Below are 25,017 nucleotides of genomic sequence, written 5' to 3'. Positions count from 1 at the left end.
GCGCCGAGGCGGGCCCTCGCCTGCCAATCTTTCCAGCCACGCCCAACATACAGAATTCTCGCCTTCCCATTGGTTGAGGAGGGCTGCGTTCCGCGCACTCCGAGCGATGGGCCCCAGTTATAGGCGGAGCCGCGGGGAAGACGGGACCTAGAGGCCCCGCCCCGCAAGGCAGGGTGTGCAATGTTTTCCGAGGCTTCAGCTTCGCTCTCCAAAGTGTCTCGGAGTTCTCGGACAGGCCCTGGAAGACTCGAGAGCCCCTGTGGCCCTAACAGTGACTTAGCCCTCCCATTTACCGGACCCCCTATCCCTGCCAAGTTGCCTGAGCCCCTCCGCTCTTCACCAACCCCGAGGTGTCTCACTGAGGCCCGGGAAAACTACAGCTCCCAGGTTGCATCGCGCCGAGGCCCGTAGGCCGCGAATCAGGTGGCTCGGGTCAGGTGACTTCTGGCCAGCCCTCACGGTATGTCAAGCCGCCCCCGGGAAGCGGGTACAGTCCGAGACGACTGCCTCGTTCCATCTGATCGATGCCCTGAGCCTAGAGGACCTCAGGTGAGAGCCGACGCGGCCCCGAAAGCCTTCCGCGGCTTCCCCGCCTCATTTCCCAGGCGGTCCCCATGAGGTCCAGAGACTGGCACAGCAAGTCAGTTGGGCAGCCTGCCGCGCATCCAGCCTCCCTCAGCCGCGCCAGGGTTCCTTCACCGGCCACCAGTCCCCGCCTCTCAGCACCGGACAGCCCCCGGGTTGAAGGGCTCTGGTAGTAGCGAGCGGAGGCAGGGCACACCGGGCTGCCAGGATGGTTTGGGAGGCTCCGTTCCAGTGCAGGTTAGCGCCCCTTCCCCGCCTTCTGCTTAGTTGGCGCTTGAATCCGGTGGCAGAGTTTGCAGATGGCTTTCCAGAGGGGAGACACTGAGAGGACAGACCACTTCAGGAACTCTTTTTGAGGTGCTGAGCGCCGGCCTGGGCTCCAAGGGGAGTGGGACGGACGAAACCCCACTCCGTTCTCCGGGGCTTTCAGTCTGGAGGAAGCGAGGACTCCTGGGCCCTGCCTCTTTCAACAGTGTTGAGGGAAATAACGCAGGCCTTGTGAGAGTTTGCTAAGTGCCTTCGACAAGGGTTGTATTTATCAATACTTTAGAGCATCGTTTCTCAACCGTTTTTTCTTACCAACCTCTCCCTCTTGAAATTGTAATACTGCTTATAAAAGGGCTATGGATTTCCCAGGTGGCTGGTGGTAAAGATTCCACCTGCCAATGCAGGAGACTCAGAAAATGTGGGAAAGATCCCCTGGAGGAGGAAGTGGCAACCCACTCCAGTACTCTTGCCTGGGAAATCCCATGGACAGAAGAGCCAGGCGGGCTACAGACAGTCCATGGGGGTGGCAAAGAGTCAGACACAGCTGAGAACGCGCATGCATGCATGCATGAAGGGGCCACAAATCGTGCTTCATTTTTCATCTACATCCTGTGATTTAGTTTCCACTGTCCCTGTTTTCACTTTAGGAAATTGGAGCTTGAGGCGGTCAAGTAACGCCCCAAAGTAGCCCAACTCATAAATGGGGAGCTCTGGTTCAAACCTGTGCAGTCACTCTCCAGGAGACACGTTCCTTGCCACTCTCTGTGTTACTTCTCCAAGAGAAGACGATCTAGGGAGTTCCAGATGGTGGAACAGGCGACAGAATTAACCAGATACCTGACCAAGTGAAGCTGCCTCAGGAGACCCCTCACCCCAGGGAGCCCTGGAGAGGGGATTGGGAGTGGGAGACTTCTTGGAGCAGGTGGCATCTGGGGGAGCAGCATGCCACACAGAGCCCATAATGATGAAATTCTCCATTTCTACTTTGTAGCATTTGGAAGACACTAGTTTTTGTGTAATTATTAACTTGATCTTTTTCGAACATTTTATTCGACCACATATCTCTCAAGGTCTCTATCTCTCCTGATGTCTTTCCTCCCACATGTGTCAGCCTTTGGGACCAGGGAACTTTTGTTGTCTAAGAATTTGAGGTCTGCAGTCTGCATTCCACTCCTGTGGAATGAAGGAGGAGCCAGTTAGGCCTGATTCTACACGTCTGAGTCCTCAAAGAAAACCCATAATCTGCCCTGGGGGACAGACTAAACCCTGAGCTTGAGGACATCAGCAGGTGTGGAGAGCAGAGAGTGGCAAGAAGAGGTTGGGCGGGGGTGGGGGGGGTCATTCCATATAGACCAGAGGGCAATTTCCTGCAGGTCAGCGTACAGAAAGCAGAGGAGAAAGGAGCATGGGAATACAGGGCCAAGGACAAGACACCCAGCGGAGGCTAGAGAGTGGGGAGATGGATGCTGGAAGGTGGGAAAGCTTCTGTACACTAAAGCAGCATGTAGAAACCAAGTTATGGATATTTATGCTGATCTGCCCCCTCCTGACCTTTGGTTCACCTCTCATGCGTGGGGGTTATGGGTACACAGCAACCCATCTCCTTCACTTAACCAGTAAACTGTTCCAGGACTGATCTGGGGTTTGTTCCACACCAGGTCCCCTTTGTCAATGATCCCTGCTGGTCCCAGAAAAATGACACCTGTCAAATGAAAAATGACTCCTAATCAAGAGTCTGTTGGTGGCATTAACCTATAGACGCTTCTCCCAGGACAGGAAATAAAGTTAATTTCCTTAAGGTTTGGGGCTTCCCTGGTGGCTCAGTGGTAAAGAATTCGCCTGCCAGTGCAGGAGACAGGGGTTTGATCCCTGATCCAGGAAGATCCCCCATGCTGCAGAGCAACTAAGCCTGTGCACCACAGCTGTTGGGCCTGTGCTCTAGAGCCCAAGAAGTAACTGTTGAGCCCACATGCTGCAACTACCAAAGCCCTCGCACCCTAGAGTCTGTTCTCCACAACAAGAAAAGCCACCACAATGAGAAGCCCACACACTGCAACCAGAGAGTAGCTCCCACTCACTGCAACTAGCGGCAAAGACCCTGCACAGCCAAAAATAAATAAATAAAGCTAGTTAAAGAAAAAATTTTTCCTTAAAGTTTATAAGTTCATGGAGTCAAATATCTGACTACAGTTTTAATATCTTCTGAAAAATAAAAGAACCTCCAGCCAGTAAGGCTGCATCTTTCTTTCTGTTGTCTAGGTTGCACAAAACAGTTGAAGAGGGAAAAATTCAGCATTTGTTCACTTCCTCAGGGTAGGGCCTTGCACAACCCACTGAGCCTCTCAGAGCCCATTTCCCCACATATCAAAGAAACTGGGGTCCTCTTCTCCAAGCTGATGATGCAAAGCCTGTGAGGTCACAGGTGTGAAGTGAAAGTCCTTTATGAACTGTCCATGCATGGTTCCAGGTGGCTTATTGTCCACTTGTTGCTAGGCAGATCCGACTTTAACCTGAACTTCTCTTCCTCTTTGTGTTTCTTTCTAGTTCATCGAAATCAAGGAACATGATAAGGAGGTGGCTGGTTATTTTTATCCTTTTCCCCCTGCAGCTCATAGAGAAATGTGGTAAGTCTAGAAGTGGGTTATCTGCTGTGTAGAGGGAAATGGAGGAGGTAGCCTTACTTGTTTGCAGCCAAAGGTTTAGGACCATCCAGACAGCACATGTCCATCTGCCTCTTGGCTAGGTGGCCACCCAGGTGGTGGAACAGACCGAGGTCTGGAGTCCAGGAGTTTTACAGGGAGCCAGATGGTTCACAAATAATTGACCTTCTGCCCCGGGGGTGCTTTTCCCTTTTCTGTATCACTAATGTCAAACTGTGGAGCTCCAAAAATCTGGGATAATGTCTGTAGAGAAGAGCTTGTGTTCCACCCCATGGACCTCACAGAGTGACTTATGGGTCCTGGGAGATGCTGCAGAAGCAGCTGAGGTGGCCACCTTGTTACCTGGTTCTGCCAAGCAAAGACACCTGAGGAGCCTGCCCAGCATCCCCTGGTAAGATGACAGAGCCCTTCCCTTAGAGAAGGACAGAGGAACTGGGCTCAGCAGGCTAGGGGCCTTACAGAATCTGGGCTGGTTGTCGAAAAACACATCAGGGTTTGTGTATCCTTGTGAGGCGTGACCTTCAGGGCAGGGCCCTTAAAGGCCTGTATTATACCATCAATTTTCCATTGCCCAAACATTGCTGAAATTCTTTCCATGAAAGCTGTGTAAAGCCTCCAGTGACCCCAGGCCCATTATTTTGATCATCTGGCTGTTGTCAAAAATCAAATACAGGGACTTCCCTGGCAGCCCAGTGGTAAGAATCCACACCTCCATTACAGGGGGCATGGGTTCGATCCCTGTTTGGGGAACTAAGATCCTGCATGCCACTCAATGAGGCCAAAAAATAAAATGAAAATAATTTTTTAAAAAGTACATCTTGGAAGTTCCCTGGTGGTTAGGACTCCATGCTTTCACAGCCAGGTACCTGGGTTCAGTCCCCAGTTGGAGAACTAAGATCCCATGAGCTTCACAGTGTGGCCAAAAAAAAAAAAATCAACTACATCTTAAAACCCCCAACCAAAGTTTCCAAATTAACCTTGCACAAACTATGCAAACCCTTGCCGAAGCTTGCCAAGAGCTACACACAGTGGTTCCACTGCTAGTCATTTGGGCTCTTGAGTCTCTGAGCAAACACTGGTCATCTGATCAGCTCTTCCAGGTTTGTTAAACAATCAGTCATGTTACTTTGCAGGCACACCTTGTGGGGAAGGCGTGACTTGTGGGGGATTGCTTGTGGGGAAGCAATTTCCAAGAAAGAAGAGGTTTCTTCCAAGAAAGAAAGAACACCATGGAGCCTGGTGTTCTTCAGTACGGATGCCAGAGCCCCAACTCCAGACCTGCTGGGTCATATTCTCTGGGACTAAGGCCCAAAAGTGTGCACGCATGCACCTTGGCTGGCTTTAAATAAAGTTCCATTAGTCATGCTAATTCATTGCCCTCGGAAAGAACAAATTCAGCTGCTACTATGCGATTATACAGAGGGCTAACAGGCCCAGAGAGGGTAGAAGTCTCTCCCAAAGTCACACAGCCACCAAGTAACGAGACTGGGACCCCTGCCGCATTGTGTCACTGAGTCTTTTCCTAAATGTTATAAAGGAATAGTCAGAAACCGCCATAAAATCAAGGAGCTAGAATTGGGTTTCTGACTTCATTCTACCTCTGCCTGTCTTGTCTTTGCTTTGGGGAGTGGTCAGGAAGCTGACTCAATGGAAAAGACTGATGCTGGGGAAGATTGAGGGCCGGGGGCAAAGAAGAGGGCAACAGAGGATAAGATGGTTGGATGGCATCATTGACTCAGTGGACATGATTTTGAGCAAACTCCAGGAGATGGTGCAGGACCGGGAAGCCTGGCGTGCTGCAGTCCATGGGGTCGCAAAGAGACAGGACTGAGGGACTGAACAATAGGGAGGGCCTATGGTGAGCTTACCTTCAGTGTGTTTTGCCCCTGCCGGCTGTGGGTGGACCCTGGAAGTGCTGCCACCTAGTGGCAAGGACCTGAGCCCTGGTCCCCAAGCCGCCTGGGTTTGCGTCCTGCCTCTACTATTTCTGAGCTGTGTGAACACGACACTTCCCCTCTTGGGATTCTCTGTTTTCTTCTGTCTGCAGTAGGCGTCACGTTGCCCACCTCTCACTGGTGTAGTAATTAGGGAATGGCAGTGGCTGGTGTGGAGTGGGAGAGATGCCAATGAGGATTCGTTTTTAAAAAGCAAAGGCCCTTCTTGGAGGAGCCTTGAGGGAGTCTCATTTGATTATTCCAATGTGGTATCCAGAGCCTCCTGCCCCTTGGCAGACTCTAAAATGTGCTTTTCTGGGATACCGTATGATGCCAGCTTCCTAACTGCCTCCCATCTTGGGCTAAAAGACGTCCTGTGAGGACAGAGCCTGTACCTGCATCCACACATGGGGCTGGCAGGGAGAAGGTGGCTCAGGTGGAGCTGAGAGGCCCCAGGTCCCAGAGCCAGGCCCCAGAGTGTGAGTTTCAGGCTGGCCAGTTGCCTTGTGGGAGATGAGTTTACTCTTCCTTTTCCCTGCCTCTTCCCCATCTCCCCCCTCCCCTCCTCTGCCACTGGCCCAGGTGTCCAGCCAGAGGAAGAGAAATTGCCAGGGAGGAGTATTGAGAAGGAGCTCAGACAGTGGAGGTCAAATTAGGGAACTTTTAAGTTCCTTTCCAACCTGAGCATCTAAAATTTCATTTCTTCATCTTCTGCATTTGAGGGGTCTGGGGAGGGGAAGACCTGGGCCCCACCTGCAGCCACAGCCTCCAGAAGGAACCATGTTCATCAAATGGAGCACCTACTTTCTCCTTTGGGCCCCCTTCCCAGCCCAGTCTAGATTCATGATCACACCTTAGGCTGTGAGTCACCCTGAAGTCTCTCAGGTGAGGGAAGTGAAGTAGACGCACCTGGGGTGGGGGCAGGGATGGGGCGGCGCTGCCCAGAGAACACAGGAAGAGTCCAAGAGAAGGTAACTCCTGTGGCCAACTGCCCTGTATTTGGCCTCCCAAACCTGGTTCCTCCTTCACCCCAGAGGCCTATCTGCCTACCTCCTCCTGAGTTAACATCTTAATGCCAAGAAGAAATCTCCGGTAGTGAAACTCTGTGTTGTTCATCAGTCTCCCCCAAGTCCCCAGCAGGGTCAGCCTCCAGAAGGGGATCAGTGAATGGGGTAAGCTGGGCTTTTACAGGGAACCAAAGGCGGTTCTTTGAAACAAGTTAACTGGGCCACAGGTGTCTCTCTGAGACTACAGGAAGGGGCAGGACTGGTTCTGCAGGGCCATTTTAGCTCCACGAACAGAGGAAACCCTTGTGCTTTCCATCTGAAGAGGTGCTTTAAGCCCACGTGTTCCAGTCCCAGATCGTGGCTGAATTCCTTTGTGACCAATTTTTAGGCTCCGTGGTTTCTATTTCTGGGTGACTCCTGCAAACCATTAGAGCTCATCTGTGGGGGAGGAATAAGCTTCAGCATCTCCTGGTCAGGCCTGTGTCTCCCTGTCTCTGGCTGTAGGAGGAGAAAGTGCATAAAGAGGGCATTTCCCGCCCAGACACTTACTTAGCTTCTCAGAACCTCGGGAGTCTTCGCCTAGGGGATAGAGGTGGTTATGAAGCATAAGTTCAAGTGTCAGGGCCCCTCCTCCCAGTGTCTCGTGGGCCTGAGCTCTCAGTCGTAATGACTCATGTTATTGATTTGGGTTGTTCCAGAGTCAACAGTTGCCTTCTCTGTACCTCCCATCGTGAAGCTGGAAAAAGGAGGCTCCACCAGTGTCAGCATCTCCCTCCCGTAAGTTTCCCAGGCCCAGCTCTGTCCTCGGCCCAGCACGTTTGCCCCAAGGCTGGGTCAGGGCTGACCCCTGCTCACTATATTCATATTTTAAGCGTGATGCCCTTGCCTCTTCACATTAAGACAAGCCAGGGAAAGACAGGCAGCGGCCCTGGGCTGCAGATTGAGGTCCCAAGGTCTCTCTCTCCCCCCAAACTGATGAAACTTTGTTTCTGGTGGGAAGGGGAAGACACATGAGCCTTTTTCTTAGCTCCTTGAGTGACCAGTAGTTGATGCTGGACTTCAAAGTAGTCCTTTGAAAGAATCTAAATATTTGAAGAGAGTCCTGAAGATTGCTAGTGGAGGTGATGGACTTCTAGTTGAGCTATTTCACATCCTAAAAGATGATGTGAAAGTGCTGCACTCAATATGCCAGCAAATCTGGAAAACTCAGCAGTGGCCACAGGACTGGAAAAGGTCAGTTTTCATTCCAATCTCAAAGAAAGGCAATGCCAAGAATGCTCAGACTACTGCACAGTTGCACTCATTGCACATGCTAGCAAAGCAATGCTCAAAATTCTTCAAGCCAGGCTTCAACAGTATGTGAACCGTGAACTTCCAGATGTTCAAGCTGGATTTAGAAAAGGCAGAGGATCCAGAGATCAAATTGCCAACATCCATTGGATCACTGAAAAAGCAAGAGAGTTACAGAAAAACATCTACTTCTGCTTTATTGACTATGCCAAAGCCTTTGACTGTGTGGATCACAACAAACTCTGAAAAATTCTTAAAGAGATGGAAATACCAGACCACCTGACCTGCCTCCTGAGAAATCTGGAGATCAGGAAGCAACAGTTAGAACTGGACATGGAACAACAGACTGGCTCCAAATTGGGAAAGGAGTATGTCAAGGCTGTATATTGTCACCCTGCTTATTTAACTTATATGCAAAGTACATCATGTGAAATGCCGGGTTGGATGAAGCACAAGCTGGGATCAAAATTGCGGGAGAAATATCAGTAACTTCAGATATGCAAATGATACCACCATTATGGCAGAAAGTGAAGAAGAATTAAAGAGCCTCTTGATGAAAGTGAAAAAGGAGAATGAAAAAGTTGGCTTAAAGCTCAACATTCAGAAAACTAAGATCATGGCATTCAGTCTCATCACTTCATCGCAAATAGATGGGGAAACAATAGAAACAGTGACATACTTTATTTTCCTGGGCTCCAAAATCACTGCAGATGGTGACTGCAGCCAATTAAAAGACGCTTGCTTCTTGGAAGAAAAGCTGTGACCAACCTAGACAGCACATTAAAAAGCAGAGACATTACTTTGCTAACAAAGGTCCATCTAGTCAAAGCTATGTGGTCATGTATGGATGTGAGAGTTGGACAATAAAGAAAGCTGAGCACCAAAGAATTGATGCTTTTGAACTGTGGTGTTGGAGAAGATGCTTGAGAGTCCCTTGGGCTGCAAGGAGATCCAACCAGTCCATCCTAAAGGAAATCAGTCCTGGGTGTTCTTTGGAAGGACTGATGCTGAAGCTGAAACTCCAATACTTTGGCCACCTGATGCGAAGAACTGACTCATTAGAAAAGATACTGATGCTGGGAAAGATTGAAGGCAAAAGGAGAAGGGGATGACAGAGAATGAGATGGTTGGATGGCATCATCTACTCGATGAAAATGAGTTTGAGTAAGCTCCGGGAGTTGGTGATGGACAGGGAAGCCTGGTATGCTGCAGTCCATGGGGTCGCAAAGAGTCGGACACGACTGAGCGACTGAACTGATTGACTGACTGACTGAAGGTTGGGAGAAGGAGCTGAGTCACTTGGCAGCACTTTCTGAGATGACATCCAGCTCCCTTGGGTGGATCCCACTGTGTAGTGCTCCCAGTCAGCCTTATCTGAGAGTCTCTCCAGCTGCCCTCTGATGGTTCCTGCACAAGGGTGCCCACCTAGTCCAGATTGTGCCAGAGAGCCCACCTCCTCCTTACCCTTCCCTGCTTTCCCCAGCTTGTGCCTCCCAGCCATGAGGATGCCCCAAGATGAAGATCTGGAATCCTAGTGGTTTTTTCCCCCCTCTTTACCCTTCTCCCTTTTCCTCACCTCTCCTAGTATGTCTGATCTAAACCAGAGCTTTGGGACCAAGGCGTCCTAACAGACCTGCTTCCCATCCCCAGATACTGCCACTTCTGCACACTGACACCTTGTAAATACAACGCATCATCCCCCTTAGCACAGAGTCCTTGAGCAGCCTCCCACCCCCTTCCAGATTAACTCCAGGCCTCTAAGCCAGACTTGAGCCCCACAGGCTGCTCCCACTCAGACATGTCTCATCACTTTCTGGGGACGCTGCCTGGCCCTTCTCGGAAGTCTTTCCCAGGAGAGCAAATGCCATGGTCCTGTCGGCCTCGGAACACCTTGTGTGGCATTCACAGAATATTTCCCACCAGCTGTGTTCTCACTTGGCCAAAGGGACCCCACCTCTCAAACCCCCAGGGCTAAGCACATAGCTCTGCTGCTGCTGCTGTCAAGTCGCTTCAGTCGTGTCCGACTCTGTGTGACCCCATAGACAGCAGCCCACTAGGCTCCTCTGTCCCTGGGATTCTCCAGGCAAGAACACTGGAATGGGTTGCCATTTCCTTCTCCAATGCATGAAAGTGAAACTACGTCACCCTAATTGCCTGAGATATGCCAGGCCCACCACAAAATCCAGAGGGCGGGTTGAGATCTCAAGGAGTACAGCGTCTCAGCAGTAACCAGACTCTTGTCCTCCACAGGCGCCCTTTAAATGAAACCTTGGTGATCACTTTTGAAATCACATTTCGTTCAAAAAACATTACTATCCTTCAGCTTCCTGATGAAGTAAGTAATGAATCTTAACAGAATGGGTAGAAAATGACTAGATAACAAAACACATTTTAACTAAGAGCTTGTGGAAGTAGGCCACCTTGTTTGTGTACCGGGGGCTGCCCCTGACCTGTTAGTCTAGAAACCTCTGATTTGGGGCTTTGATAGTCTCTTTGACGATGGATGTTTTATGCTATCAAGATGGAATTAGGAAGATGATGGTAAAAAATGTGAGGCAGAAATGGTTCTGAGAATGTAGAACAAATTCTTAACATGGTTTTTTTTAAGACCTTGCTCCTCAAAGAGCATCCATGGATCAGCAGCATTGTCTCTGCTCTAAAACTTTTTTTAAATTTTATTTTTAATGGAAGTATAGTTGATTTACAGTGTTGTGTTAGTTTCCGGTGTATGTACAGCAAAGTGATTGTTAGATATACACACAAATATTTATTCTCATATATATTCTTTTTCAGATCCTTTTCCCTTGTAGGTTACTACAAAATATTGAATATAGTTCCCTGTGTTATACAGTAGGCCCTGGTTGGTTATATATTTTATATATAATACAATACTGTGTGTATGTTAATCCCAGACTACTAATCTATCTCTCCCCCTTAAAACCTTTTAGAAATACCCTATGACAGACCTACTGATTAAAAATCTGCATATGCGTAAGAGTCCCCAGATGATTTGGGTCCACATTAAAGTTTGCAAATATCCCTTCTGGGATTCCATTGGTTGAGTGTCTGGAAAAACCAGTGCCAGAGGCTGTCTGGCATAATAGTAATAGCTATTTATAGCCTTTATACATTTATATCTTAGTAAACACTGCTTCCACCTAACGGAGGATTCAAGCCAATTACCAGTCAACTTGATTTTTTTTTTTAAAAAATCAGTAGGGAGGGAAAAAACACAGATGAGAGATAAACACAGGAATGAAGATAAACACAGAATGAAGTGGTAGCCCTGAGGTTCAGCAGGAGGCTGTGAGTGGTTGTAGAAATGGGCTGCAAATCAGCTCTGAGCCCCTGAGCAAGCCAACAGTATTGACACATGATCAGATATAGGGCAGATGCCTAGTTCCAAAAGGGACTTGGTGGCCACTTAGAAACAGACAAACAGTGTTGCCAGCAAAACCTGCTAAAAGTAAGAGTTGATGAGGATAGGAAAATAAGAGCCAAGAGCAGTACGCTTCGTGAAAATGAAGCTCACAAGACACTGGCCACGAATTGGATCGCAGGCTTTGCAGCAGCCACTTGCACCATTTCAGTTGTCCTGCCAAAGCCCCCTGATTTCAGGGGATAAGAGCCAAAATACATGTTCAAGGGTCCCTGAAGAAGCCACTGCAACCCAGTGAGCCCCATTTTCATGGTGCCCACGACATGGGTGGAAGGTGGGGCCCGGGCATGATCCAGGGAACAGAGAGATGGGAGGAGGGGGACAGTGTGATCCAGTGAAGGTCTCATCCCGCTCCCTGCCTCACTCAGAATTCGAGAGCACCAGGAGGCGTGATGGGGAGGTCAGATATTACAGGCAGGCCTCCAGTTTGTTACAGCAGAGCTTTCGAGGAACACTGGACAGAAATGAGAGTAAAGGTGTTCTCCCTGCAGTGTCTGGTGTGTTGCGTCTCTTCTGGTTTGTCTCTTGGCAGCCAGGCTGGGCGTGGGGCAGACATCTCTCTGTGGATCTGGAAAAGCTGTCCATGGTAGAGGAAGTCGAGTTAATAAAGTCATCGTAGGGTAGTAGTGATGGTAAGCAGTTTACTGCTTGCTGCGTCAGTGCCGTAAGCTTTATGGACATCATGTCGTTCAGAGCAACCCTGTAAGGTAGACTCTTGTGTCATCCCCTTTTACAGATGAGCAAACTGAGATCAGAGCTCAAATAACTTGTCCAAAATCAAATATCTAGTGAGAGGAAGAGATAAGCCAGGGGAGGGAGGGCCCTTCTGCTCATAACGTCTACACTGGAGTAGGGGAATTCCGGTTGGCTGATTGGCCCAACATTTCTCCCTCCTGTTAGGAAGTTCCTAGAAGGCAGGGGCTTGTGTGACCTGTCCCTCCATTCCCTAGTGAATAGCTTGGAGCTGGACGTTCACTAAAGGTCCCAATAACTATGGAGCTCTGGACCTGATTCAGTTTTCTAACAGGTCGTGGTGCCTCCTGGAACAACAAATTCCTCTTTTCGAGTGACGTCTCAAAGTGTTGGACAAGTTACCACTTATCTGCATGGAAATCACTCCAACCAGACCAGGTAGGATGGCCTCCACCGGCAGGGGCCCTAAATGATGAGGAGGGAGCCAGTGCCGGCATGTGGGGTTTCTTCCAGACCCCCAGCCCCAGCTCACACTGGTCCCCACGTTCTCTCCAGCCCAAGGATACGCTTCTTGGTGATCCACAGCAACATCGTCAGCATCATAAACCAGGTGATCGGCTGGATCTACTTCGTGGCCTGGTCGGTCTCCTTCTACCCTCAGGTGATCACCAACTGGAGGCGGAAAAGGTAACCCACAGAGCTTTACGAGCAGGTTCACTTGGGGCCAGTAGGATGGGCATTCCAACGAAGCTGTAGACAGCCTGGATTCCTACTTATCCCTCTGCTCTTCTGTCTTCCTACCCACCCACCCCCACCCCTGCCTTTTATTTTTTTTTTATTTTATTTATTTTGGCTGCACTGGGTCTTTGTTGCTGCACGTGGGCTTCTCTCTAGTTGCAGCGAACAGGAGCTACTCTCTGTTGTGGTGCTCAGGCTTCTCATGTTACTGAGCACAGGCTCTAGAGCTGGGTCTTCAGCAGCTGTGGCACATGAGCTTAGTCACTCCTGGGCATGTGGAATCTTCCTGGACCAGGGATCGAACCCATGTCGCCTGTATTGGCAGGCAGATCCTCATCCACTGTACTATCAGAGAAGCCCCTGCCCTTTCTTAGAAGAGGGCTGATGTGAAAGTTCTAAGAGCCCACGTAACAGTTGCAGTGCTAGGCATTTGGTCTTTTGCCCAATTCAGCCCCTCTCTCTGAAAGCAACCAAATGGGGCTTCTCAGTTGAGATGGAGAAGGAGCTGGGTGGGCGAGAAGGGGAGGGGGGTCCACCCACAGCTGTTGTGCTCCTGGTCCCCACGGCCCTGGAGGAGTTTGTGTCAAGTTGAAGAAGAAAATTGGCCCACCTTGATTTTAAAGACCCAGGCTTCAGGCACAAGGCCAACAAGGCGCGTGGGCCTCTGAGGGGCTGCTGAGCTGGGACCAGGGTGGGAGGCACTTCGTCTCTGCAGGAGGCCTCCAGACAGCCCCAGGAGGAGGAGGGGGTCAGATGGCATGGGGTGGGCATGGAGAGGGACTGAGGACTGTGCTCTCTTTGGGGACTCTGTGTCCTCCAGGCCCCCAGGCTCCCCCACACCCTGCTTTGTCTCCCCATCCCTCTCCCCCAGTGTCGTGGGTCTGAGCTTTGACTTTGTGGTCCTCAACCTGATGGGGTTCGTGGCCTACAGCGTATTCAACATCGGCCTCTTCTGGGTGCCTTCCATCAAGGTACAGCCCTGCCCGCCCCTGCAGCCCCCCCAAGCTGACCGGCGGCCAGGCTGCCCCTCACCCCCCAGCTTCTCCCCACCCCCACACAGGAGCAGTTTCTCCTCAAATACCCCAACGGCGTGAACCCCGTGGACAGCAACGACGTCTTCTTCAGCCTGCACGCGGTCGCCCTCACCCTGGTTGTCATAGGGCAGTGCCTCCTGTATGAGGTGAGCCGCGACCCCGGGCCCCCACCTGCCCTTTACACAGGACCCGGAAGCCCCCAAGAAGGGAAGTGTGTCCGTCCACTCACATCTGCTTCTGGATCATAGATCAGACCCCATGCTGGGCCCTGTGAGCCTAAACCTTCGGGCGCCCCCAGGTCTGCGGTGAGGGACACAGAGGGAGGCAGTGATGACCCAGCAGGCTGAGAGCTGAGCGGACAGGGAGAACACGGGCAGTTTGTGGGCCCCACAACTCAGCAGGGAGGAGGGGGACGGAGGGCGCTGAATTGTGGTCCATGGGATGAATAATGTTCTGTGGTGATGGGGAAGAGGGCCAGGGTGGACCACCCCTGCAGGGAGACAGACCTGTGAAGCCCAGGGAGCAGCTACAGGAACCGTGAGCAAGTGGGTGTGGCCAGGATGGCAGTGGAGGGAGCAGGAACAAGGGCCTGGAGAGCGAGCTGGGAGCCTGGGCACAGCTGTCGCTGGAGGACCACCATCCACTGTTTCAGCAGGGAAGGACGATGTTAGTTAGCACGTGTTTCAGGGCGTCGTTGATGCCGCTATTCTCTTTCACTTCCCTGTGGGTGCACCACTTCCCCCCAGGAATTCTCTTCCCACCTGCAAGGTCAGCCAGGATTGCTCGGCCTTCACGAACCTTCTGGATTTTCTTACCCTTTGCTGAGAAGGTTATATGAGGGAGGCCTGCTTTGGGGAATGGTACACAGGTTGGGGAGAGATTCCAGAGTTGAGCAGGCTCCCTCGGGTGGCCAAAGGAGCCTGGGCTGCAGTGAGGTGCCAGGCCTCCTACGTGATGGGGGCCAGGTCCTTGCATCCTTCCCTGCTGGTGGGTTCTGAGAGGGACCCAGTCCTGCAACGTGGGAACAAGAAGCAAAAGGGCTCTGCTAAGTCCAAGAAGGATGGAACCAGAGGCTCTGATAGTGACAAGGTGTAGGTGGTACTGGGCTCTCCGCACCCCACCCCACCCCCACCCATGTCCCTCCCTTCCCCCTCCCCTTCTCATCCCCAGCGAGGCAACCAGCGTGTGTCCTGGCTGGCCATCAGCTTCCTGGTGCTCTCCTGGCTCTTCACACTCATCGCCCTGATCATGGCTGCGGTTGGGGCAACCACGTGGCTGCAGTTTCTCTTCTGTTTCTCCTACATCAAGCTGGCAGTGACGCTGGTCAAGTATTTTCCACAGGTACCTCCAAGGTCTGCCCGCCTTTTCCCATGGCTGTTAGCATGAGAGGGACATGGATCCCTTGGGGGCAGCTTCTGACTGGGGCAAGATGTGGGTTGGAAAGCTACTAGGAGGCCAGTGAGCCCAGCAGGAGTGGGACATCACATCAAGCCAGCCGTGACCTCTGCCTGCTCTTCCCTGGGCCCAGGAATCCCATGGGGAAGTTGGTGGCACTTCTCTGACTCACGCTCAGCTCTGAGAGTCGGGGTCATGTAGGTCACTCTCGTCTCTCTCCTTTGCCACCTTTCTAATGACTTCAGTCTTGCCCGCCACCCTACCACCGCTGCCCATGACCAACTGATGTCCCTGACAAGCCACGGCAGGATACTGGGGAGATGAGCTGGGAGGAGGCAGCCCACCAGCACCCAGGGTCCTCCTTGTGGGCCCTCAAACCCTCCCTTGAGTGCTCAAGACAGTCCTACTCAGAGTCAGGGACTGAGACTCACATAGCTTCCGCCACAGCCAGAATGGCCTAGGACCAGTCCAGGTATGAAAGAACTGACAACCACAGGCTCTACTCATGATGGGACCTCATTTAACTCCCTTCCCCAACACAGGGAACCTTTTGTTCCAGGGACTCAGGAAGGAGAACGTTTTGGCCAGAGTCAGGGCCAGTCCCCTGGAGGGCATGGAAACAGAGCCATGCCCTTAAGGATCAGCAGGACTCAGTCCCATGGACCGGCAAGGAGGGGCCACTCCGGGCCAGTGCATTCTGCACAAAGGCGCTGTCGAAGGAGGCCTTGCTGGTGGAGCAGTGTGAAGCTAGGAAGGCAGGATCGGGGTCCAGGGGGCTTGGGAAGGAGGCTTCAGAGTAGGGGAAGGGCCTGGGGGAAGTAGGGCCTCAGTCCTGAGTGTGGGAAGGCTTGGGCCTGGGAAACCTGGGAGGCAGGAGCCTCAGCTGGAGATGTCTAGGACCACCCAGGACTGGAGAGGTGGCAGCAAGCATGAAAGATAGCGGGAGAGGGCCAAGAAGGGGACCTGACAAGCGGCTGACTGGGAGAAGACCACTACGGAGGCCAAGCTGTCCCTCGGGTGGTGAGAAGAGCGGTCGCAGAGATGCCCAGAGGGGACTGGTGTTGGAGGAAGGGTGTGGGGCCCTGATACCTGGAGGAGGAGTGATGTCCAAGTGGACTGGACCTGGGAAGCCCAAGGTGGAGGCCCTAGAGCCTCAGCAGGGCTGGGGAAGGAGTTAAGTCCACTCCATAGGTGGGAAAACTGAGGCTAGAACTCAAGTCACTCTCCCAAGGTAACACAGCTCCCGTGGTGAAGCTGGGATTCCAAAGTAAGTCATTGGACCTCCCAGGCTGGTTCATAAGCCCAGCATGAAGTCCAGGCTGAGTTTGGGGAGAATCTCCATTTGAAGGTGAGAAGAAACAAATCCGAGTTGCCTGAAAGCCAGGATATATGGAAGGATGAAGAAGATGGAGAGACAGCATCCACACACCCCCCTCTCCCTCCTCCCATTGCCCTGGCTGGAGTTGGGAGTCTGGAGCCGGTGGTGGAGGTGGGGAGGGACAGGGAGGAGAGCTCTGTTCGCTTGGCTCACAGACCCCAGGACCCGCCCAGAGTGTGCCTGCAGCTCCGAGTCCAAAGGTCATTGTGTTTTGGGGGCTGAGGTCCAAACAGAGGAGTGGGAGGTATGATAGCCGCTCTTGTTTGGACATAGTCACAAGGTGCAGGAGGCCGCCGGTCAGCCCCCTCACCGCCCTCCGTCTGTCTGTCTGGCCCAGGCCTACATGAACTTTCACTACAAAAGCACCGAGGGCTGGAGCATTGGCAACGTGCTTCTGGACTTCACTGGGGGCAGCTTCAGCCTCCTCCAGATGTTCCTGCAGTCCTACAACAATGGTGAGTCAGCCAGCAGGCTGCTGCCCACCTGGACGGCTGGAGGCGCAGGGCGGTGGGGGCAGGGCTTCCTGGGAACCACCCCTCCCCCACTCGGGAATCCTAGCCAGTCCCAGGCCCTGGGTAAGTCTCACCTAGGGGGCATTTCTAAATTCACTTGGCTGCGTCCTTCCCAGGTGGTGCAATGGTAAAGTATCAGCCCGCGCTGTGGGAGACCTGGGTTTGATCCCTGGGTGGGGATGATCCCCTGGAGGAGGAAATGGCAACCCACTCCAGTATGTTTGCCTGGGAAATCCCATGGACAGAGAAGCCTGGCAGGCTACAGTCCATGGTGTCGCAAGACAGACACAACTGAGCGCATAGCATGGTGTGTGATCTTAGTTCCCTAACCAGGGACTGAACCCGCATTCCCTGCACTGGAAGATGGATTCTTAATCACTGGACTGACCACCAGGGAAGTCCCTTGCCTAGGGGATTTGGCAGCTAGAGGATTTGTGGTTTCCTGGGCAGAGGAGGGAACCCCCCTCCACTGACTCCCTGAAGCCCCACATGCTCCAGCTGTTTGAGAAGCAGCCAACCTAAAACCACAACCCATCCCATCCCCTCTGGCTGTTTACAGACCAGTGGACACTGATCTTCGGAGACCCAACCAAGTTTGGCCTCGGCATCTTTTCCATCATCTTCGATGTTGTCTTCTTCATCCAGCACTTTTGCTTGTACAGAAAGAAACCAGGGTATGACCAGATGAACTAGCTCCCCGGGAACCAGTGGAAAGAGCCCAGGCCCAGGCCCTGGTGGGGAAGTTTCCATCAGGAAGGCTGGAGAAGCGGTCTGGAGAGCTGGGCTGCCTCGGTGCGGAGAAGCACTCTGTTCCTTGGGGCCAGATGCCTTAAACTTGAACCAGCCTGCCTTCATCCTGGACTCTGCCAGGCCAGGGAGGACCCTCCCTCTGGGATAGGCACCCTGACTGTGTGCAGAGATTAATAGCTGGCGGTCTGTTGCCCCGGGCCTTTCCGGTCAGGCGCCTGGCCCTCCTGCATCTTGATGCTGCATCTCTGTTTTCTTTAAGGCTTCAGGCAGCACACAGGGCTTCTGGCAACCGTCCCAGGCAGGACTGAGCACTGAGCTCGGAGCTGAAGGCCTTGCCCTGCCGCCCAAGCAACCAGTGTTTCTGGGAGCGGCTTGAAGGACTGACCGGGCAGCTGGGAGAGTCAAGGGAGCCTTGCCACTGCTGTGTTCAGAGACCAAGCAGCCAGGTGCTGTGCCTGATAGACCCGGAGGCGCTGGTGTTGGTGGCAGAGGGGCTAGGACTTTGGGGTTAGGCCTTGGGGTGCCGCCTCTGAAGGCTGCGTCCTCTGAGCGCTCAAAGAGCAGACACTCACCCTACATCCAGGTGGCCCCAGCCAGGCTCTCGTAAAGGACCAGTATTTCCAAACCTTGAGGTGCCCAACAGATTGGTTCGGAACCGAGCTCACATCCAGCTCTCTCTGGATCTTCGTCACACTAACGAGCCATTTGGGATTTTTCAGAGGGCTGCTTCGGAAGTGAGTGGCTTACTCTCCTCTGCCTACCTCCACTTTCCCATGTTCAGGCCCCACACACGCTCCTTGCCCCGAGTTTGGAGGACAGGACACACACATACACACACACCAGTCTCTGCCTCAGAGGCATGTTAGACCTGTCAAGTGGTGAGAGCAGCCCCTTTCCCTCACTTGCCCAGACTCCAACCTGAGACTCACCAACTTGCGGCTGTTCCAGAGCCTCAAAGGACTTGAGACCACCTCACACACTCCTTGTGGGCCCAGCCTGATCCCAGACCCCCTTCCTTCCCACCCCAAGCAGTCATCCTGCCTCTGGCAGGAGGGGAGGTAGGTGTGCCTTGTCCATACCTCAAGCTTGTCGATCCATGAGATGGACGAGGGGCTTCTGTCCTCAATTAAACCTGATTCATTTCCTCTCTGCAAACAGCATTTGCCAGATGCAGGAGGCAGGTGTGTTGGCTTCCGAACCAAGTCCTTAGGGCTTAGGGAGACAGCCTCAGTCATTCCACCGTAAGGAAGTGCGTGGGATTTTGAAGTTCACCAATTCCGAAATGGCTGTGTGCCAACCCAGTGTATCACCAGGGGAGCCCTGCTGGGCGGCACTGCTGGATGCTCAGGGCCAAGCTGGTCCCACAGGGACCGTCTGCATGACCAAAGGTGTGGCAGTCCGGCTGTGTGGCCATAAGCAAGGGCTGGATGCGTTCTTTAAGGGTATGTGGGAGAAGGGGCAGGGGAGGGGGTGGTAAATCTTCCAGATTCTTCCTCTAGCCAGCTGTACTAAGTATCAAAGAATTTAGGGACTTGTTTCTCTAAAGCAGAAAGTGCAGCCTGACCAAGCCCACATGCCTGATTTGGGCCACCCAGTGTGTGGTTGGGTAACACACTTTAAAGATGGGAGATTGCAAAAATCTGACTTGCCTAGGCTAGTGGGTCCATGAGTGGCGGCAATTCCCAGAGTCAGTATTGCAACCAGTCCTGGGCCACGCAGAGGGCACAGCGCCCCCCAGCTCACTCCCATACCATCAAACCACAGCCTGCGTCCCTGGCATGGATAAACCGAGTTCTCTTATGTCTTAGGGGGTGCGTGTCTGCCCTTGGTGTCCATGAGGCTCCTTCCCGATGGGAGCTGAGGCTAGGTTACACCAAGGTAGTGGGGGTCTCCCTGGCCCAGTTCCAGTGAAGGGACTCTCAGACATTCCCACAGAGCAGCCCTGGCCCAGTACAGCATCAGTGGGTTTGGGAATAGATGGGCTTCATCCATGGCCAAAGCCCTCTGACAATTCACCCCCAAGTATCCCTCCCCCGTGTCTCAGCAAAGACCCCTGATGAATGAATTCCAGCACTGTTTATTGGGCACAGGATGTAGGGCAGCTTCCCACTGCCCCATTTCCACAGTAACCAAAGTCAGGCCAGTGCCCTCACTAAGAGTAGCTCCCACGTGTGAATTAGTAAGCTTAAATTCCAAAGTTGAACTGGCACCTCCAAAGAGTGAGATAAAAAACACTTTGTATCAAAGCTGTGATTAAAAAAATATAAAAGTTAAACCCACAGGCATAGAGAAAAATGGGCAGTCCTGAAAACTGCCCTGATGTTACCCTCGTCTAAATCCTGTAAGCAGGTGAACCCTGGGGGAGGCCAGCGCCCCTTGGGGGGTGGGGGTGAAATGGGGTGACTTACGAGCCTGCCTGGCTTCCATCCAGGCAGACCTTTGTAGTGTCTCTGGCAGTGAATTGAGTCCCCTCTGGGGAATGCAGGGAAAAGCATGGGGCACAGGCACTGTGGAGCTGAGAAACGGGGGTAGGGCCAAGCCCTGTGCTTCTCAGCTGCGTGGTGCTATCAGGAAGTGGGGCCCCTGATCACCTGGGCACTACTGTGGCCAAGCAGCAGGGTCTGGGGGCTGAGACTGGTCACTGCAGGCTGACTGTGACTCGGCTCCAGGCCCTGTTGCCAGTCCTCAGCATCCAAGGGGGAGAGATGGTCCCAGAGCCTTGGGTCAGTGCGGGGAGAGGGGATCAGGCCAGGCCAGGGATCCGTTCTTGCCCTTCTGAGTGGGGACCCAGCAATGAGCAGAAGCCAGGACGAGAGGCAGACAGAGCGTGGAAGTGGTGTCACTGTACAAAGGGCGGGCAGGCACAGCCGGGGCCCCTGGCAGCTGCTAGGACAGCATGGACTGCTGCACGGCCTTCTGCAGCGACTGCCGCGTCACCAGCAGACGCACCACCTCCTCCGAGCGCTTGGTGAGCCGCTTCCGGGCCTGGTCATGTGTGACCATGGTCATGTCCCAGCCGTTCACCTGGCCCATGGAGAGAACACAGCCCACTTCAGGTTCGCTGCCTTCTGGGATGTGAAAATAGGACGGGCTTTGGGGGGCCTGGGTCACCCAAGCTGATGTCCCCGGGCTGGGCACGTGCTCACACACACACACACACACACACACACACACACACAAGAGGGATCCAGCACAGGCTCCTAAACTACTTCAGTGTGTCTCCCAGGTGCCCAGGGAGGTAGGCAGGGGCAGCCCTACCACCCCCAAGGGCTTTACACCCTCCAGCACAAGCCTTGTTTTCCTCTTTCGGGACACTGGTTACCTGCATGATCTTGTCCCCGATCTGCAGCCCAGCAATTTCCGCAGGGCCTCCTTCAGATACCCGTGTGACGTAAATGCCCTGGGAAGAGGCAGCCCACGTCAGTCCCTGGGGGTCACTGGACTGGCCGCCTAGCCATAGAGCAAAGCCCAGCAGAGCATACTCCTAGCCATCTATTCCACACCCTGGCCATGCTAAGACAGCCAAGGGGGAAGTAGGGCAGCCCCACAGATGCTCCAACCCCTGCTGGCCACCTGGGCCTTCCTATGCTGGGAGGGCTGGGAGGCCTACTCTCCCCCACCCCACCCCTAGTTACTCCCAACAGATCATCTCTTGGACCTTCTTTTTTTTCTTGGACCTTCTTAAGAGAGGACTATTTGAGAGAGAGGAGGTCTGCTCCTTCCACAAAGGCCCAGGAAACAAAGAGCCACTATCTCAGGCCTCTGTGCCCCACAGAGAGGTCCCCAGATCCTAGTCCAGCTCACCTTGTCTGTCTTATCTTCTGAGAAAGGGTTCTGGGAGGGATCCTGGTCAATTCCGCCTCCAATGCTGAAGCCCAGAATTAAGTTCTCACCTTGACGCAGCTTGTGAATTTCAACTCTTTGCTGGCAAAGATGAAAAAAAACGAGTTGGGGACGAGCAGGTGTGGAGAGCAAATGGGGTCTGTGACCCCTGCAGCAGCCTCAGGCAGCTGGGTAGCCATGTCCTGGGGGAAGGGCCCAGGGCCTCCTGCAGGAATCTAGCTGGTCACCAGGAATCTAGCTGGTCACGAGGCTGGGAGGCTGGGGGGTTGAGACAGAACTCAGCCATACCAGTCCACCCCCACAACCCTCCGTCCCAACGTCTCCTAGCTTCCTCTGCCTCAGGCACCAGCCTTCCTCACATATGTTAAGCCCCTCCTGACCCAAAAGCCAGGCTGCTGTGGCTGCTCTGGATGGGCTCCTGTGTCCCAAGGGAGGGACCACACAGGGTAGGAGTGGTCAGGCCCTGAAAAAAAATGCAGGCACCTGGCGGAGCCAGTTCAGATTGCTGAGCCAGCCCTGTCCAGGGCAAGCCAGGAGATGCTTCAGGAAAAGCAGAGACTGGACTTGCACAGAAAGGAGGAAGGGCTGTCCTGGCCAAAGGAACAGGAGCAGAGGCCTGAAGGTGCTGTGGATACATGTCCACGAGACCGGAGTGTATAGTGCAGGACCGGAACTGGGAGGTGAAATGAGGCTGAACCCAGATCAAGAAGGCTGGGAGGACAGGAGGGAGGGGGCATCTCCCTAAGCCTCAGGCCCTGACTTGTGCAGTGTAGGAAGCGCAGAAGGGATCTAGAGCTCTCCCACCATACTCTGAGGTTGGGGGTTCCCATCTGCGCCAAGCTTCTTTCCAAGTCCTCAGCAGGCACCTCCGGTCACCAGATGCTGGGAGCCAGACCAGACAGCCCCACCTCCAAAGTTGAGAGTCTTAACAGGAAGAAGAAAAAAACCAAAGCAAAAGGTGACTGGATCTCGACCAGAGGGGCTTCAGGAAGGAGGTACCGTTTGCACCAGGCCTTGGACTGACTAGGAGTTTGGCCACTTGATCTTGATTCTGGGCCCTGGAGCTCTTAGGAGTTAGGGAGGGCTGGGTAATGGTAGATCGTGGTCAAATTTGATGCTAGAACGACCACTCAGGCAGAAGGGGAACAGATGTCTCACCAAGGTGGAATATGGAGGCCAGGGGACATGAGCCACTAAGAAACTGAGATCCACAGATTCCAGGGACTTCACTGGCAGCCCAGTGCTTAAAACTCCTCACTCACAATGCAGGGGGTCCAGGTTTGATACCTGGTCAGGAAACTAGATCCTACAGGTCACAACTAAGACCCCACATGTTGCAACTAAGACCAGGCACAGCCAAATTTAAAATAAAATGAAAAAACAGACTCCAGACTACTTGTAGCAGAAAAGCATCAAGGGAGCATCGGGTTGGCCACCTGGCCTGGCTGAACACAACCACCTCCCAGATGGGGACCCCAGAGGGGAAGACGCTTGCTGAGCTGGAGAGCCAGGAGCGCTCCAGGCAGGGGTCCAGAAAGCAGACCAGCCTACGAAGCCAGAGTTCAGAGGAGAAGCCAAAATGTTCACTACATGGGAGAGGGCATGGGGTAGGGAGGAGCTGCTTCCACCCCATCCTGGATCCAAGACACAAGAGGGAGAGGCCAGACCCCACCCACCGTGTTCAGACATGTTCCTAGTATGAGAAGAATTGGAAGGCCAAGGTCCTAAAGCTCTGAGGAAGGCCCAGGGACCAGCCATGACATGTGAGAAAGGGGTTGTAGGAAGCGTGACGCCTGTGGCCCACTGGACCTACGTCCTCGTGCCCTAACGTGTGCGCTCCTCTGGGCCCGCCTCCACCTCCTCTGACATACACCTCTGCACACCTTTGACCCTCTCCAAGGTCAGAAAAAAGTACAGGCTCTAAGACTGGGAGAGAAGGTCCTGTCACTGATTTGCTGGGCAAGGTCAGGCAGGTTACTGCCCCTCTCTGCTTTCCCACCTACACCCTTTTTTTTTTTTTTTCCAGCTAAGGAGCAAACTTGACCCCTTCTCTTTAGGGTAACTAGAGAGCTGGGAAAAGCAGGGTGGTGCAGCCAGGGTGAAGCTGAGGACTGCTGTCAACAGGTCCTGGAGCTGGTGCTCTAAGCTCACCCTCAAATGTCAGCTTTTATCAGTGGCTCCCTGGTCACACCACCTGACTGCATGCAGGAGTCCCCAGCACTGCCATCTGAACTACTGTAGCCAGTCCCAGGCCCCAGGGTTGGGACTTCCACCCAACCCGTTTGCTGCCCAGAAGGCATTTCTTCTCAGCGACCTGGTTCCTTTCTGAGGGCTTCTTTGCACAATTAGGCATGACCAGACTTCTCTCCCAGGGACGGGGTAGCCTGGTGGGCTGCCGTCTATGGGGTCACACAGAATCGGACACGACTGAAGCGACTTAGCAGCAGCAGCAGACTTATCTCTAGGTCTCAGTTTCCCCACCTCAGCCACAGAATGGGGCCTGCAGGTCCCATCCAGCTGTGGCATTAACATCTGGCTCTAATGTCCCCGCCTGCCTTTACCTATTCTAATAGTACTTGGCACCCGAGACGACCCAAGGGAGGAGAGTAGGGCCTGAGCGGACCCAGGCCCCAGGTGCCAGCTAGGGGGCCTGGACTTTGCCCCAAGGGCTGGGAATCCAGGGAAAGTTCGATCAGGATCGAGCCCGTTGCATGAACCTTCACCCTGGCCCGGGCGGCGGTGGGTCCGAGAAGGAAAGGTTGCACAGGAGGGGTGAGGGTCTGGCTGCTACTCTGGCCCCGGCCACCTCCACCCCCCAAGCCTCCCTCTGGGCGGCGGCGCCGGCTAGAGCGGAGGAAGCACTTCCTCATTCCAGAGGCTGCGACTCATAGACGTCGGGGCCGGCGCCCGCCCCTCGCGGCTGCCCAGCTGGGGACACAGTTCCAGGAAAGGGGCGCTTTCCCAGACTCCCACAGCCGGAGCCTTTCTCCTCAATCTTCGCTGCTCCCGGCTGGCTGAGAGAAGTCCAAAGCGGCGGCGGTAATACGCGGGGTCTGGCCTGGATCCTGGCTCTTCAGGAGGTTTCTGGGTCCCAGGCACTTCCGTTGCATGGCTGGGGAAGACCGCGGCCCGGCTGAGGCAGAGCGGGATTCGGAGCTCTGGCTCCAAGTTTGCAAGAGCCCCGCTCGACGCTGTGTCAACCTGTGTGGGGTGTCAGTTTACCTATCTGCAAAGTGGGGGCAAGCCAAGACGAGGAGGAGCCCGCGCGAGCGCACTCACCACCACGGCGGTGACCGGCTGGCCCGGGACGTAGGACATCTCGACCCCAAACTGGTAACCAAGCGTAGTTTAGAGAAGCCCTCAGCGAAAATCCCCGCGGCCGCGCCCTCTCTTGGTTAACAAAGGCGGCCCAACCAGGCCCGCCCCCTTATGAATAGTTAAGAAGTCTCCGGCCAATCACCGACCGGAGCGCTGTTCGGCTTTCGGAAGTCA

The 25,017-nt window shown here is 53.6% G+C and overlaps 2 protein-coding genes across 4 annotated transcripts; one reads left to right on the top strand and one right to left on the bottom strand.

The window, feature by feature from the left end:
* Positions 1–138: 138 nt before the first annotated feature.
* CTNS (cystinosin, lysosomal cystine transporter) lies at positions 139–22,136 on the top strand. 2 transcript variants are annotated; one of them, XM_055576884.1, is made up of 13 exons: positions 139–549; positions 1,844–1,867; positions 3,397–3,476; positions 7,152–7,230; positions 9,994–10,078; positions 12,210–12,313; positions 12,431–12,562; positions 13,485–13,584; positions 13,674–13,793; positions 14,818–14,988; positions 16,758–16,875; positions 17,492–17,606; positions 17,942–22,136. In XM_055576884.1, exons 3-13 carry the CDS (start codon positions 3,416–3,418, stop codon positions 17,988–17,990), a joined length of 1,134 nt encoding a protein of 377 aa, XP_055432859.1. In that variant the 5' UTR covers positions 139–549; positions 1,844–1,867; positions 3,397–3,415; the 3' UTR covers positions 17,991–22,136. The 2 variants fall into 2 exon arrangements, with proteins under 2 accessions (XP_055432859.1, XP_055432858.1); XM_055576883.1 differs by lacking the exon at positions 1,844–1,867 and having other exon boundaries at positions 140–549.
* On the bottom strand, positions 19,744–24,959 carry TAX1BP3 (Tax1 binding protein 3). Of its 2 annotated transcripts, XM_055576885.1 has the most exons (4): positions 24,805–24,958; positions 21,487–21,606; positions 21,005–21,082; positions 19,744–20,706 (listed from the first exon to the last, which is right to left on the bottom strand). In XM_055576885.1, the coding sequence occupies exons 1-4, from the start codon at positions 24,841–24,843 to the stop codon at positions 20,569–20,571; spliced, it is 375 nt and encodes a 124-aa protein (XP_055432860.1). In that variant the 5' UTR covers positions 24,844–24,958; the 3' UTR covers positions 19,744–20,568. The 2 variants fall into 2 exon arrangements, with proteins under 2 accessions (XP_055432860.1, XP_055432861.1); XM_055576886.1 differs by lacking the exon at positions 21,005–21,082 and having other exon boundaries at positions 24,805–24,959.
* Positions 24,960–25,017: the final 58 nt, after the last annotated feature.

Source organism: Bubalus kerabau, chromosome 4, assembly GCF_029407905.1.
Source record: "Bubalus kerabau isolate K-KA32 ecotype Philippines breed swamp buffalo chromosome 4, PCC_UOA_SB_1v2, whole genome shotgun sequence".
Taxonomy (NCBI): domain Eukaryota; kingdom Metazoa; phylum Chordata; class Mammalia; order Artiodactyla; family Bovidae; genus Bubalus; species Bubalus kerabau.
The sequence above is the reverse complement of the archived record's forward strand: the minus strand, read 5'-3'. Positions and strand labels throughout refer to the sequence as shown.

What these genes read in the sequence shown, in the direction of transcription:
- TAX1BP3 (XM_055576885.1), bottom strand. Translation starts at nt 24,843, where the DNA reads ATGTCCTACGTCCCGGGCCAGCCGGTCACCGCCGTGGTG. An exon ending in AGCCGGTCACCGCCGTGGTG is followed by an intron (nt 21,607 to 24,804) that starts GTGAGTGCGCTC and finishes CATCTTTGCCAG; the next exon opens with CAAAGAGTTGAAATTCACAA. An exon ending in TCGGGGACAAGATCATGCAG is followed by an intron (nt 20,707 to 21,004) that starts GTAACCAGTGTC and finishes TCCATGGGCCAG; the next exon opens with GTGAACGGCTGGGACATGAC.
- CTNS (XM_055576884.1), top strand. Translation starts at nt 3,416, where the DNA reads ATGATAAGGAGGTGGCTGGTTATTTTTATCCTTTTCCCCCTGCAGCTC. An exon ending in GCAGCTCATAGAGAAATGTG is followed by an intron (nt 3,477 to 7,151) that starts GTAAGTCTAGAA and finishes GGGTTGTTCCAG; the next exon opens with AGTCAACAGTTGCCTTCTCT. An exon ending in TGGTCAAGTATTTTCCACAG is followed by an intron (nt 14,989 to 16,757) that starts GTACCTCCAAGG and finishes TGTCTGGCCCAG; the next exon opens with GCCTACATGAACTTTCACTA.